Source organism: Glandiceps talaboti, chromosome 6 (genome assembly GCF_964340395.1).
Source record: "Glandiceps talaboti chromosome 6, keGlaTala1.1, whole genome shotgun sequence".
NCBI classification, from domain to species: domain Eukaryota; kingdom Metazoa; phylum Hemichordata; class Enteropneusta; family Spengelidae; genus Glandiceps; species Glandiceps talaboti.
Window position 1 is genome coordinate 21,543,987 of NC_135554.1, and position 14,169 is coordinate 21,558,155.

The 14,169-nt window shown below is 34.5% G+C and overlaps 3 protein-coding genes across 3 annotated transcripts in view; 1 reads left to right on the plus strand and 2 right to left on the minus strand.

Annotated features, from left to right (window-relative positions):
* Positions 1 to 3,666, minus strand: part of LOC144436115 (VWFA and cache domain-containing protein 1-like) — a 42,971-nt gene extending 39,305 nt beyond the window's left edge. Inside the window, exon 1 of the mRNA XM_078124807.1 lies at positions 3,091 to 3,666. Within this exon, the coding sequence (XP_077980933.1) occupies positions 3,091 to 3,441 (351 nt within the window). The 5' untranslated portion in view covers positions 3,442 to 3,666. The remainder of the gene's footprint in view (positions 1 to 3,090) is intronic.
* Positions 3,667 to 4,112: 446 nt separating this feature from the next.
* Positions 4,113 to 8,219, plus strand: LOC144436964 (adrenodoxin-like protein 1, mitochondrial). Its single transcript, XM_078125831.1, has 6 exons — positions 4,113 to 4,275; positions 4,816 to 4,870; positions 5,900 to 6,006; positions 6,288 to 6,375; positions 7,059 to 7,111; positions 7,925 to 8,219. Exons 1-6 carry the CDS (start codon positions 4,113 to 4,115, stop codon positions 8,026 to 8,028), a joined length of 570 nt encoding a protein of 189 aa, XP_077981957.1. The 3' UTR covers positions 8,029 to 8,219.
* Positions 8,220 to 12,074: 3,855 nt separating this feature from the next.
* Positions 12,075 to 14,084, minus strand: LOC144436755 (F-box/LRR-repeat protein 12-like). The gene is made up of 3 exons (XM_078125613.1): positions 14,023 to 14,084; positions 13,508 to 13,699; positions 12,075 to 13,063 (listed from the first exon to the last, which is right to left on the minus strand). Exons 2-3 carry the CDS (start codon positions 13,663 to 13,665, stop codon positions 12,178 to 12,180), a joined length of 1,044 nt encoding a protein of 347 aa, XP_077981739.1. The 5' UTR covers positions 13,666 to 13,699; positions 14,023 to 14,084; the 3' UTR covers positions 12,075 to 12,177.
* Between the last annotated feature and the right edge of the window lie 85 nt (positions 14,085 to 14,169).

Below are 14,169 nucleotides of genomic sequence, written 5' to 3' on the forward strand. Positions count from 1 at the left end.
TCTAAGCTTCATATTGATGACTAGTTAAAAGTCCATTCTAACATTATGAATGGTAACCTTATCATGTCCCTACCTACTTAGCATGCTTACTATCACCAAAATAACTACCCATGGGGTCAAAGGTCAACTCCTAGGGGAAACTAATATTCCCTGAGTTCAAAAGAGCAATAGATGTGATTTTTCATGTCAAGAGATCTCCTATCAAAAGTTAAACATTAGGTACATGTATATATAGTAGGTCTACTGTAGCCCCCATAGCAATAGTGGAATTTTTGAAAACTTTGATTGCAGTACGTACCAAAACCCTCCTTTGATAGCTTATAAAATGAATGAAAGATTGAATTTTCCTTTAACCTTCATGTTGTTATCATTTCAATTAGGGATTGTTTTCACAAAATCAAAAGATTTTTGATGAAATATGAAATATATCTAAAATAAAGTACTGTAATAGTTACGGGTTCAAACAGATTACCTGTAATGTAAGGCACTTGGTAAAACAGGTACACCCTTCAATTCAGAGACTTGCATGACATGCACGGATTCAGTTTGGTAATTTTCAATGCATTTAAACAGACCACCTACACTGTACATGTACATGTACTGTAGTATTTACACGTCCCTGAAGGGTGAACCATGCAAGAGAAGACGATAACAAGTCTGCAGAAACTATTTACCATGGCAACCACTTATGACAATAGTATTCACTAAAACCAAATGGCAACATTACTATTATTACTAGGAGAAAAAGAATATCTTTGGCAGAGAGGGTAAGAAAATGTCTATTTGCTAGTCTCGCCATATTAATAAAATACATAAATAATACAAGCCAATACGTGCTTAACTGAAGTAGAGAGTAAATGAAATAATAATTTAGTGACACCTTCCCTGTGAAATAAACATACTTATATATCATTGATATTTATGTGTCAATATTCACAGCTGATGCTATATATAGCCAATGATGATCAGAACTTATGATTATTTTCATGTTTACACAGCACAGTCACATTTCTGGTTTCAAATGTTATCTGACTGTGCCACTTAAACTGCAGAACATCTACTGTTTTTTAATGTACATGGTCATCATACTCAAATTTACATAGAAATGCAAGTCAGCATCCAATTTAGAAATCAAACAGGATTCAAGACATTGTTGATTTGTTCGAATTTGAATTTCATGATTTTGACATTTAAATGATAATGTATCTAATGCAAATACTGTGACTGTAGTCACCCACTCTGATTCTGAATTTGAATGCATAGCTAGATGTCATGGGTTCAAGATTTGAAGACGATTACTTTCACTGATTTTTCACGAAGTCTCTCCTTACACGCTTGCATAGTGAGACTGTCGGCTCTACAGGCAGTCAAAATGATATCATGTAACAGGACTCATCATGGATATCTGAAAGCACCCACAGCTGAAGAGAGCCACAGTGACAGCACAACTAACATGTATACCAGGTGTAATTTGGTTCGGTGTTTGACAGTGTTTCTTAGAAAGGAGTAGCAAACCATTAGCCTTTTATGGGTTTGATTACTGAGTGCATCTATTCTTTCATACTGAGTCCAGTCAGCGATTAACCAGAAAAACAAACCAAAATCAGATGTCAGTTTGGTGTGTGAACTCAATTCAATTCGTTAAAATGCCTCTGAAATTATTTTCTACCTAATCTGGTGTGAATTCAGTGACATTCCATTTGATGCAACTCACCTTTGGTCATTTTTAAACATGTTAATTTTTGTTTTCACACAACAAACAGAACCAAATCTGTAAAGCATATGCAAAGAACTTCACATTATCCAAAGCAACCCCCCCCCCCCCCCCCCGTAAGGCATTCAGATATTTACAAAAATGAAAATGCAAGATGAACATAGAATAAAATAATGCTTATATACAGCAAAGCAGAGGCTAATTTTAAATTATCATTTGAAATATTTAACGCTGAAAATGAAAACTACGAAACGAATGAATTTCAACACTGAAAATTTAATCAACACCCTCACCTCACTTGAAATGACCAACATATTTTCTGTAATGACATTTTTATGTCATTATTGGAACTATTAGAATGACATGGAAAGGTGGCAATTTAATAAGCATCTGGCATTTATTGAAAAAAAATTAATACTGTTGAAAGGCATGAAATATACCCATGGAATCATATAATATTTTTTGCAAGTGAAATTGATTGGATGGGTAGAGATATGATGTGATCGATATAGAATACGTCTTGTACTTGTTTGGAATCAATATTCGCACTAAAGTTTAATTTGCAACTATAATCAAATGTGAAGGCTTTATTCATTCCCTAGGGAGATAACTTGCTTATTTGAAATTAACCATACTTCATCATGTGCATACAGCATAACTTTTATATTGTGTAAGTGCATATATGTCTGTGGGATAAATTTCAGGCCAGTCAAGAAAGGTCATGGTTTTGGTAAAGCCATGAAAATGATCACTGTTCTGTTTTCCCCAGAATGCACAATAGTTGCTTTACATCATTTTGACGCAATGCACTGAGACACAATACACCCAGCTCAATCACATAATATTGTGCGAATCGTATTCCATTATGGTATAATTAGACATACATATACTCTCTGGTCCCCATTCACACAAAAATATGGTTATATAATCAGTATTAGCAATATTTTACGAAGAATTCGTAGGGTGGCGACTGGTCAAATATTACATCTTAAATCTACATTTTAAAAATCTATGTTCGCACTTCTCTAACTTCAAGTTCTAGTATACGGTGTTATTTCCTCCCTTTGGTAAATTAATTATGGAATGTGTTTTAAATACAATTAATAGACCCTATGATTAATTACGGATATTGATACCAAAATACAATTTGATCTACAAAGCGCTGTGTGAATACGCAAAATGTTTGGTTTGGTTGGCACGCTGATCGGGGGTCAAGTTGGTTGAGAAACGTACAAGCATCACACTGCGACCGCAAACACAATACTACTATACCCACATGTAACGTTACACACACTTCTACGATCCTCGACTCGCTCTCTCTCATTCTCAAAAAACATTAATGTTACATGCACACGAGGCTTGTTTTTGCCCCTTACCTGCATTTCTCGATAACCCATTTCTCGATCAGCTAAATCTCGCATTTTTCCTGCCAATAACGTTGCATCTCGCATAATTGTCTGTGCATTTTCAGGCTGTTCTTGTTTAAAAAGATCCATCATAGCTTGGGGTTGGTTTTCTGAGTTCGTGTAGCCGTTCGACACAAGCTCTTCCAACAGTTCTGGGTTGTTAAAATTGATCATGCCTGTCTGGCCATTTTTCAGACGATTCGCTCGCCTTCCATGGTGTTCTCTCCTTGACACAGAGCCTTCATGTACCGACTCCGATCCACACGATCGTGAAATTAGCGATGCACAAACAACAAATAAAATTAAACGAGCGGCCGCCATTTTCACCCTGCAAGCTGTACAGTCTCAAAGACGGTGCCGCGGATTGCTCCAATCTCTTCTCACCGAAGACCTATTCCTTCCCCACTGCCTTAAAATCGGTCTAGTTCTTTTAAAGACATGCCTGGAAAATGTGTAGAATGAAGTTAAATCCTGTATACACGGTGAGACGTGGTTTTGCGGCGTATTTCAGCCGTATAGCGCACATCCCCTGAGCCTCTGCTCACACTGTCACAACAAAGTCTAGTGAATGTTTGCGGTCTTCACACTGAAAGTAGCTATTTGTTCATGGTACTTTTTCGGTACGATATATTCATGATAATTTTTGTAGCTTGCAGAAAATTATTTAGCACATATTGTTTTAAATTCACCAAAAATGTAAAAGGCAAATTTTCAAATCAATTAAAGACAGGATAGATATATTTTTTTCAGTATATACTGGTAAATATATATTTCATACTCTGCAGTTTAGAACAGTTTATTGATTACAACTTTGAACTGGTGTATTAATGTATCTTTATAATAAAAATAAAAATGCTTTATATGTGTAATATATACTTGATTTCACTTATGGTAAGAAATTTTGAAACCGTTTTAGTGTCCTGCATGCTGATTTCAAAGCCTTAGCTGAATCTGTGCACTGTAAATACTGTAATAAGGTATCAACAACAAAGATGGCGCTGCTCATGAGGCAAATGCTGCCCCACCGAATTTTGCGATGGTGCCGGACAACATATACTTTGTGGGGCGAAAATGATGCCTGTGCAAACTGTGTCAGGAATAGGATAGCACAAATTCCAATATGCCAGACAAGGCGATCGTTCAGGATTGAATCAGGTAAAAGTGAAACCGAGTTTCGTCCTGGGCCAGGATCTACGAGTCACGACGACCAGGCGGCATGTTCGATGTCATGATGAAACTTCATTGAATGTTATGTAACTTTTCAATCCAACATCCAGTGTTTCCATTCCGAATTTTGAACAGTTATAGTAGTAATACAAATATAGCAGCGTCCATCATGTACTATTAGTGAAAAACATGAAAATCACTATTGGTTCGATATAATTGTTAATATTGATGAATGTGATTGATTGATTGATTGATTGATTGATTGGTCGATTGATTGATTGGTTGATTGATACATATTTGGTTTCATAAATTTTTTAATACCGAACGTGTTTGTGCCGCATGCATGTTTACTTCATATATATGACCGATTATTCATGAAACAAATCTTAACACACAAATAAGCATCATTTGATCTGTCACCTAGTGGTGACCATATGTACATGTATTTGTATATTTCTCATCGTTTGAATGTTTGCCTTGTGAACATATACATCACTGACTCTGTTTAATTGTCAATATATCTTTCAGGACCATTGAGGCATGGTGATTATGAATGGAAAGATCCAAAATCAGACGACGAAATGTAAGTTAATATAACAGTGTTAACACCAAAACATGCACTATTAAATGTATGAATTGGGTATGAGGGCAACCTCATGTACATTTTGTGCCACTTTCCTGGAGGGAGTGTGGATCACCAAGACACAAATTTTCCTTGAGAAACAGACTGTGTTTGGGTGTTCCATAGACCCAAAAGAAATTGCTGAAAGATATTTTTTAAAGTAAGACCAGTCAAAATGTGTTTTGTAACACACTATATCCATTTCCTACATCTTAACCTGCCTAAAAATTATCCATGAGTATACACAGTTCTGTAGGTGTTTTTGCAAGATGTCAGTGAAGGTTGTATCTGAACCGATACAGGAATTTTCAAAACTTTGCTCCTTTGAAGATTTGTTCTTAGCTTTCTAAGTTGTTTTCAGACAGTAATGATAACTTCACCTTCAGAAAATCACAATAATCCTAGATTTTCTACACTCACACCCATTCAATCTTTTACATATAATATTACATTATCGTTGCTTTTTTTGTACCTATATGGGTAAATTTTAACAAGTATATGCCGATGAGCACAAAAATTATCATTACAATGTGACTAGTATAGACAAATGATGGGAAATGGATGACAGGGATGTTTACAATGATATATATTAGACCTGTAAAGTACAGTTAATAAAGTACTCTATTAATTTAGACTATACTATTAACTGTAGTGTACAGTTCACATAGATATGTACTTTGGACCAGTATCAAATTTAACCATCTTTGCTACACAGTCATGAGAAAATGCATGCACTCACTCACTCACTCACTCACTCACTCACTCACTCACTCACTCACTCACTCACTCACTCACTCACTCACTCACTCACTCACGCACACACACACACACACACACACACACAGTCACACACACACACACACGCACACATGCACGCACGCACACACTCACTCACCCATCCACCCACCCACCCATCCACTTGTTCAATCTTCTCATACATATTAGCCTATATGGAATATTTTTCTTACCAATAATTTCTTATCTTTTCAGAGTCAACATAACATATACAGACAAGAATGGTAATCAAACACCAGTTAAAGGCAAAATAGGAGATAATGCCATGTATTTAGCACACAGATATGAAGTTCCTATTGAAGGTAAATCATCAATCTCTAGTCTTATTTTATCTTTCAAAGTATTTTTTTACAAAACTTTTTTGAATTTCAGTGGCTCAGTGGCTAATAATAGTCAAAATGGATGGATTGTTATCATAGCCCATTGATGATGTTTGATAGACAGGAGCTTGTGGTGGGTCAAATTGTTAGATGGATGGTATATTAATTTACCGACCTGATATGCTTCATACACAGGAGCTTGTGGGTTAGATTGATAGATGGATTGTGTATTAAGTTACTGACTTGATATGTTTCATACACAGGAGCTTGTGAAGCATCGTTAGCTTGTTGTACTTGTCATGTGGTTGTTGATGATAAAAGTTTTGACTTGTTGCCAGAAATAGAGGAAGAGTAAGTAGCTTTATCATTTATTGTTGTCTGCACAACTATCGACATATATGCCGCTTCTGAGGACAAAGTTAATGGAATTTACTGATTATTTATGTATCAGTTCAATATTTTCATCGTCAGAAAAGTTGACAAAATATTATCAAATTCTTTTCAAAATGTTTTTGCCCAGGTATGCCAATTTTGAAATAATTTAAAACTCCATTTTTCGCTTGGTTTAATTAATATACTATTTGCATAATTGTACTTAAATTTACATGTCACTGTATCAGTCATATCTGAGTCTTGAAAGTGAGGCTGGTGACCTTCAATGTGCTGTGTACTGCAAAAAGTACATTGCACAGGTAGGCAATGCCAAGAGGCTCACTTTAATGTGAATCACTATTTTTGTTTTAATTATGGAAATATTAGTTATGGAATGATGGCAGGAGAAGTGAATGATTTAAAAACTTGACGGTGATGCAGGTGACTTGTAAAATCCTCTATGCATTGCAAAAAGTATGTTGTCCATGTAGGCGATGCAAAAAAGCTTGGCTTTTAGTCGAAATCTCCATATTGTTATCATTATTCTAGAAGTCAGAGATGGGTTAGTGGCAGGAATAGAGAATACTTTTAATGTGCCACATTCCTAGTTGTAATTCTTACTGTGGCATTTATAACATTTCTTACAAACAATCCAATTGCAGGGAAGAAGACATGCTGGACATGGCACCATTTCTAACTCCTACATCACGACTCAGTAAGTCATTTTACTCAGTAAATAAATGAAAGTCTGTTTCTTGTCACTGTTGTATGTATACCGCTATTATACCATAGTTAGTGTGTGTTGATGAATAGATATGTTGTTTGTCGATCCGTGAGATGAAGTTTAATTTGATGAAGTTTAATTTGTGTTCAGTCTAAATACTGCACCTGAACCGCTTGGTTTTCTTGAGAATGGATCTGAGAATAAGACCTCCTAATCCTTCTAGCGAACTATGTTGCAACTCTTCTATACTTCTTGACATGAAATTGTATACATTTTGTTGTTGTCAAGTTTTTAAGAAATGAAACCTAAGAGTGAAGAGAAAGATTTCACAACATTAAAGGGGCACAAGCTGAGTTTATACATATTTGTCGCATTTTTTTGCTGCATAGTGAAAAATGTACTTGTAATGTTTTACTTACTGAAGCACACCTAACCATCACTTGCAATTGACTGAACTCAAACCTGGTATTAAGATATAACATATAAACAAACTGATGATGTAATTTATCATACACATAAAAAAATACCTACTATGCAATCATCTGTTCTAACCATGCCAGAATACAATTGTAATGTTATAGAAGACATGCATAGACATTAACATTATACTAGAATGTGGTTTTTTGAAGGTATTTTCACTTGAGTAGAAAACCTATAAACTCAGCTTGTGCCACTTTAATTTCTGTCTTTGCATTTATTTGGCCACATTTTATGAATCTTAGATATGCTCACAGGGCTTTCTTTTTGCAAATCCAATGCAAAGACATGGAGTCAATAAACTTTTATACTTTTTTATTCTGGCAGGTTGTCAAATCATCTTAACTAAAGAACTAGAAGGGATGGAATTACAACTCCCAAAGGCAACTCGTAATTTCTATGTGGATGGACATGTACCTCAGCCTCACTAACAATGATACTGAATTTTGGTGCGATAGATGCTATCCAGGAAATACAATATGAACTGCACAGTAACTTTGTATGGTGATGCATTCATTGTTGTCACTCATAGCAGTGATGTAATATCATAGAGTATGATGGACATACCGTAACCTAACACTGTAACAGTACAGTGTAAATGCCATTAGTATTGACACAACATTATTCAAGTGGTCAGTGGGTAGAGTCTATCCCTTTGAATACAACAATGAAATAAAGAGTAAATCAATGTGCAGGTGCACAAATTAGAACTCAATATGGTATCTAAAAAGAAAGAAAAGATTATACCATTTGGCCACTGGGGGCGCTATTTGGATGCTGGGTCTTGTTTGTAAGTATAAAGGGTCAGAATCATGGAGTATTGTGGCACACATTGAAAATTGTCCTCTCACAGTGTTTAAGCATATAAGTCAATGGAAGTCTTTACCGAATAGTTCTGATTCTTTTTATTATGTCCAATGTCAAGAAACTCATGTTACTTTACAAGCAATTTTTGACTGTTTCATGTACTGCCATGTTGAAAATGTCACCCTTATTTTTCCCTGGGTTGCCCTCACATGAAGTAATGGCTGCATTATAGTCAGTAATCAGAATATGAGATATTCATGACAAATTTCATGCACGGAAAGGCTTGTTAAGTGTATATGATTGTTTCTCAGGTGTATTATTAGCAGAGAATGAGGCTGTTACAGTAACTGCTAACTGTTTTTATTTTCATTATTTACATACTACATAACACAGCTGATCAAAAAGAGACTGCCATTGCATGGTTTGTTATGGCAGTGTTTTTTAGTCAGTTATAGCCAATCATCAGTTTAGTGAAGACGATGGATATCAGTGGCTTTTTGTATGTAAATAATGTACATTACCGTATGTTACAACAGGAGACATGCAAGCAGTAACAAGCCATGTACATGAAACTTGACAAACAGGGAAAGTAAATAAATGACTTGAATTAATAACACTTCAGACAACATGTTGGAAATGTGGAGTAGTTCATCATTTGGTAAGAACAGTTTTATGAATTTCAAGTTCCATTTGTCAATGAACCTATCATGGAAAGATGTTGTAAAACTGTTCTTATCAAACGATGAATGTCTCCATACTTCCAATATGCTGTGCCAAGTGTTATTAATCAAATTCATAGGTTTACTTCCCTGTTTGTGACATGTTCCACTTGTTGCTGTGTGTATGTCTTCTGTTGTATATGCATGAAAGACCAAAACTAATGCTATGCATGCACAATTTATTTTATTTATTGTGATGTGGAAATTTCTGTAAATAAAGTTTTAAAAATATGAAACCATAAAGGCAATATTGTAGTCATATTGAATGTTTGAGGTAAAAAATAGTGAACGTTTACCTGTAACATGCACTGTGTGTGTGTGTGTCATTCTTGCAAGAGTACAATTTTTCTGCTGATGACAGTGTGTGTGTGTGTGTGTGTGTGTGTGTGTTTTGAGCAAAATTGCTAAGCAAACCAGGTTGATAACCTATCAGTGACTGTGCAGCATGTTAAATAACACAAAATGCTAAATATGACCAAATATTTCCTTTGCTTGAAGTAAGCCTTACCAAATTATGTAGGTATTTTATGAAAATGAATGCGAGGATGTAATGATGTCATCAATATATGTGAGTCAGTTCACATATATTGATGACATCATTACATCCTGAACTCTAAATGTTATTCCGTCTAAAATAATAATGCTATTTACAGGGTTGAAGGTTTACAATTTACAGTGTTACAAATATCACAGCACTCTTTTCAAATGAAATATGAATTCCCTGTGTATTATCGTGAAAAGTTGACCAATCAGGGGCAACATGAATTTAATTGAAATCAGTGAAAGACAGAGGTGTGTCCATATCTATCATACTAGTAAGAAAGAGAAGGCCAGCATTTCACTTCATGTAGGTTGACAAACTGAATAATACACCCCTACCTCCACAGCAAACAATTTATGTTATGTACCAAGGTATGTTGTACACTGAATCTTTTTCGGTGTCTCCATCTACTACAACAAATTTTCATAACCATTGCATTCTGTAGTGATAAGAAATGAAGACTAATTTCTCACTTGTGCTGTCAGGAAAAAAGTAGTTTGAGAAGCATTGCTTTTGTGATGCTTGGAGAGTGAAGTTGTAGTGAATAGATTGTTTAAAATTATATCATAGCAGACTGATGAAGTCCATAGTGTAAGTGTGAATGCTTCAGATACAGCTTTCTAAACTGTTAGTGTTGGAAATTGGAAAGTTTATGTTATGTTAGTAATGGCTAATACCACACAGTCTAACTTGCATAGAATAGAAGACTTCTGTTTTCTTTCTTTCAATTTGTGCAATGTCACCAAAGATGGGTTTCTTTAAGTATACAGATTTTGATTGGTCTTTTGCATATGAAAAGTACATTTCATTATAAAATTCAACAAAAACACATACTACTACATTGACATAAGTGACTTTGTCTATATTTAATTTGTGTGAGGCACACTTAAGCCTGACAGATTCATTATCTTTTAAATTTGATAGATTTTACAAATTGTTCAGTCTATTCACACATTGGAAACAAAAGCACAAAACAGTTCAAAAGAAACTTGGCAAGAAGTGTCTTTATTTATCATTTTACTTCATTGTAATTTGAACTACGTGTTACAAATGTAAAAGGTGGAAGTATTAAGTTACAAAGATATATCCTATAATATATATATAACAATTATGTATATTATTTCTATCTACAAAGCTAGAAAATTATATTGCAATAATGATCATAGTATTTGTTTGAATTTATGTGGTTAAAATTGTGAAATAATGTTACAAAAATGATAAATTTCAAACTGTGAAATTCACATTGAGAATTTTATCTTTTTGTCCGCGATACTTGATTTCACAGTTCTAACCACTGAATTCTCACACATATTATAGAATTCATATTATCTAGTCAGTTGTACCAGTAAGTAACTGTAAAACAATGACATTACTTTCACTGGTTCTCTTTCCTACATTTTTCATGATAATGATATAAATCTACATTAAAATGACTACTAACAGAGTTGTTGCTTTGAATGTCAAGATAAATATAAAACTATGCATCATCACAGAATTTAGAAATTTATATTTCAATTTATAATATCAGCTGAAGAAATACCGCCATACAACATTTATTTTGATGATTACAAATCTAACAATTTGACAATTCCCCATTCTAGTTCATCAGAAATACCACTTTACAATTTACATTAACTGATTATCTTCTATATATTTAAATAATTGTGAATAATATCTTCACTCATATTTGACAAATATTCATTTTGTTTATCTGACATTTTTTTACAAATTGTAGTGTAACATCACATTATATTATTCAAACAAAAGTGAGTTAATAATATTGATTATCTTTATAATTTATCAAGATAAATTATAATTTTTTTGAATTTTCTAATTTACATAGTACTGTGAATCTTTGTATTTACTGTGATATGAATTGAATCAAGTGTACTAGGGTTTTGTTATTCAAAAGTGTTTGCAAAAAAAAAGATACGCATTCTTCCATGGATTTTTGTAATACATTTAAGTTTCAATGATAAAAAATGTACACTATTGACCATTACTGATATCCAACAATTAATGATGACCCTAGAATTCTTGATACATGTTGTAGTGTTTTACTTTGTTAGAGAGCTAAAATAGAACTTGAAGGTTGACTTTATAGTCTCATGCACACTTATAGTAATGTAACATGTGGCATATGGAGCAGACTTTGTGGTGTTGACTAACAAACAGAATGATTGTTATGTATCATTATGACATACCTAGGTGGTATAATTCTATTTCAAGTACTGAATAAGGAACTTGCAATCCAGACTGAGCATGCTCAGATGCAAAGGACTATGGGATTATCTGTGGTTATCGTAATACCTAATCTGGAGCTACCTATAAAATAAACTCCCCACAATGGTCAGGGTAACTATGAATTGATTATATGTGGTTGCAAACAATGTATCAACACTGTTTACAATACTAATTGATTAGTATTTATAATCACATTTCCCATGATGCAATATTCAACATGGTGGGTTTGCAAGTTCCCTATTGACAACTGACGTGCTAGTCATTCTGTACTAGCATGTGAGTTGGTTACACAAAGGACGTCTGGAACCATCTGACACAACATCACAACCTGGTAAGGCAGCTTGAATTTCATCTCTACTTTCATCACTTATCTTCATGCCTGAAATGTTGAAATACTTGAGTGATTTCAGACACTTTGACATTTGACCTACAGCATTGTCAGACAGACTGTGACACTGATAGAGACTGAGCCATCGTAGTGTTGTCATCATACACAGATTCCCTACACCTGTATCAGTTAAAGACACACACTCTGACAAATTGAGAAACTTCAACTTCTTCAAATGCCTGCTAATATGATGTAAACTCAGATCTGTGATGTCACACCCAGCTAACCCCAAAATCTCTAGATTGTGTAGTTGGGCTGTGAGGTTCTGAACAGCTGAGTCCTTCACTCTGTAACAGTCATTTAGCTTCAACACCCTGATGCTCTTTCTAGACATTAGATCATCGACATCCAAGTTAGATATTCTAGTGCACGCACTCAAATCTATGTACTGCAGACTGGGTAAGATTTCGTTGTTAGTTTTCAGGTCTTTAAACCATCGCGTTGGTATTTCACAAAACTTTAACACTAGAGTTGTCAAACTTGATGGAAGGCTCGCAACTTGCAAAGAACTGAAGTTGGCTTCTGTGATTTCCAAATGTTCAAGCTTCGGACATCTTTCCTTTAAGTCCAGTAGCACAGAATTGGATAGACATTCTGTCTTACGCACTGAATGAAGGAATCCTTTCAGTTTTAGTGATGTCAATGTTGATGAGAAATGATTACGAATCACTTTCCATACACTACGTAGGTCTACCCTATACTTCTGTAAATCAACATGTCGCCATAGCAACTTGTCATTTATCAGCCTATTCCAAGCCTTGCATACCCTGTTTGAAATAAAACGCAGAGAAAAATGAATAGAACAAAACAGAAGAAATATTTGATATTCAAGCAAACTCAAAATATTCTGATATAATATTTTACATTAAGTTTCTCAATATTGTAGAAATTATGGGGATTTCATTGAACCTGATTTCTCACTTCTTAAGAACCAGAATAATTGCTATGCCTCTAACACCATCTATTATAGCGACTGCTGAACTGCCTGGAAACCATTTTTTAATTTTCCAAATTTATGCTGTAAACACCTGTCCACGAATATGAATATGCATATGCATATGAATATAAATATAGTATAAATATGAATAATGTTGCAGTAATCTGCATACTTATGAATTCTGAACCATCACATAGGCTTGAAAAAAAAAAGATTGATAAATTTGCATGTGAAAATTAATGTTAGTTAACTTCATATTGAGTATTGAAATTACCTTGCAATTCTGCATCTATCTCTTGGATCCAGATATTCAAATATTTCAACCATTATATTGTCAGGCATTTTACCAAACTCACTCTCCATCAGTGATTGGTCACTTAAAAGTTGACTCTTTGCCATGGCAACGGCCTTAGCTGCTCCTCTCTTTGCCATGTTCAGTGCAGTTCAATATAAATTCTTGCAATACCTGGAGATCAACATACAAATAAAAGAGAAGAATAACAGCAACAAGGTTTGGTCAATAAGGATCCAAAACAGTTAAAATATCACAAGAGGCTGAAGATCCCACCACTACCACTACTCCAGAGTCCAGGTAAATAAATTGTTAATTATCAGCCAGGAATAATATCGGTATACACTTTCACTAACACTATCAATATCACTATACATGTCCCATGTATCGTATTTACATGTAATATAACGGCAAACTGGCTGCTAATATCACTGGTTTTCTTTGTTATCAAAGGTATACTGAGAGTTTCAAGTTTCCAAGCTATAGCAAATATTCACCTGAGCATTTGCTTCCTGAAATTCAAGGACCTAGCCAGCAGTACGGGAAGCGTTTGCCTTTCGTTCAAAGATCTAGGGTCATCGCCAGGTCACAAACTCATTTGATTTTTCTTTCCTCCAGTTCGGTAAAATCACGGAAGTGGTTGG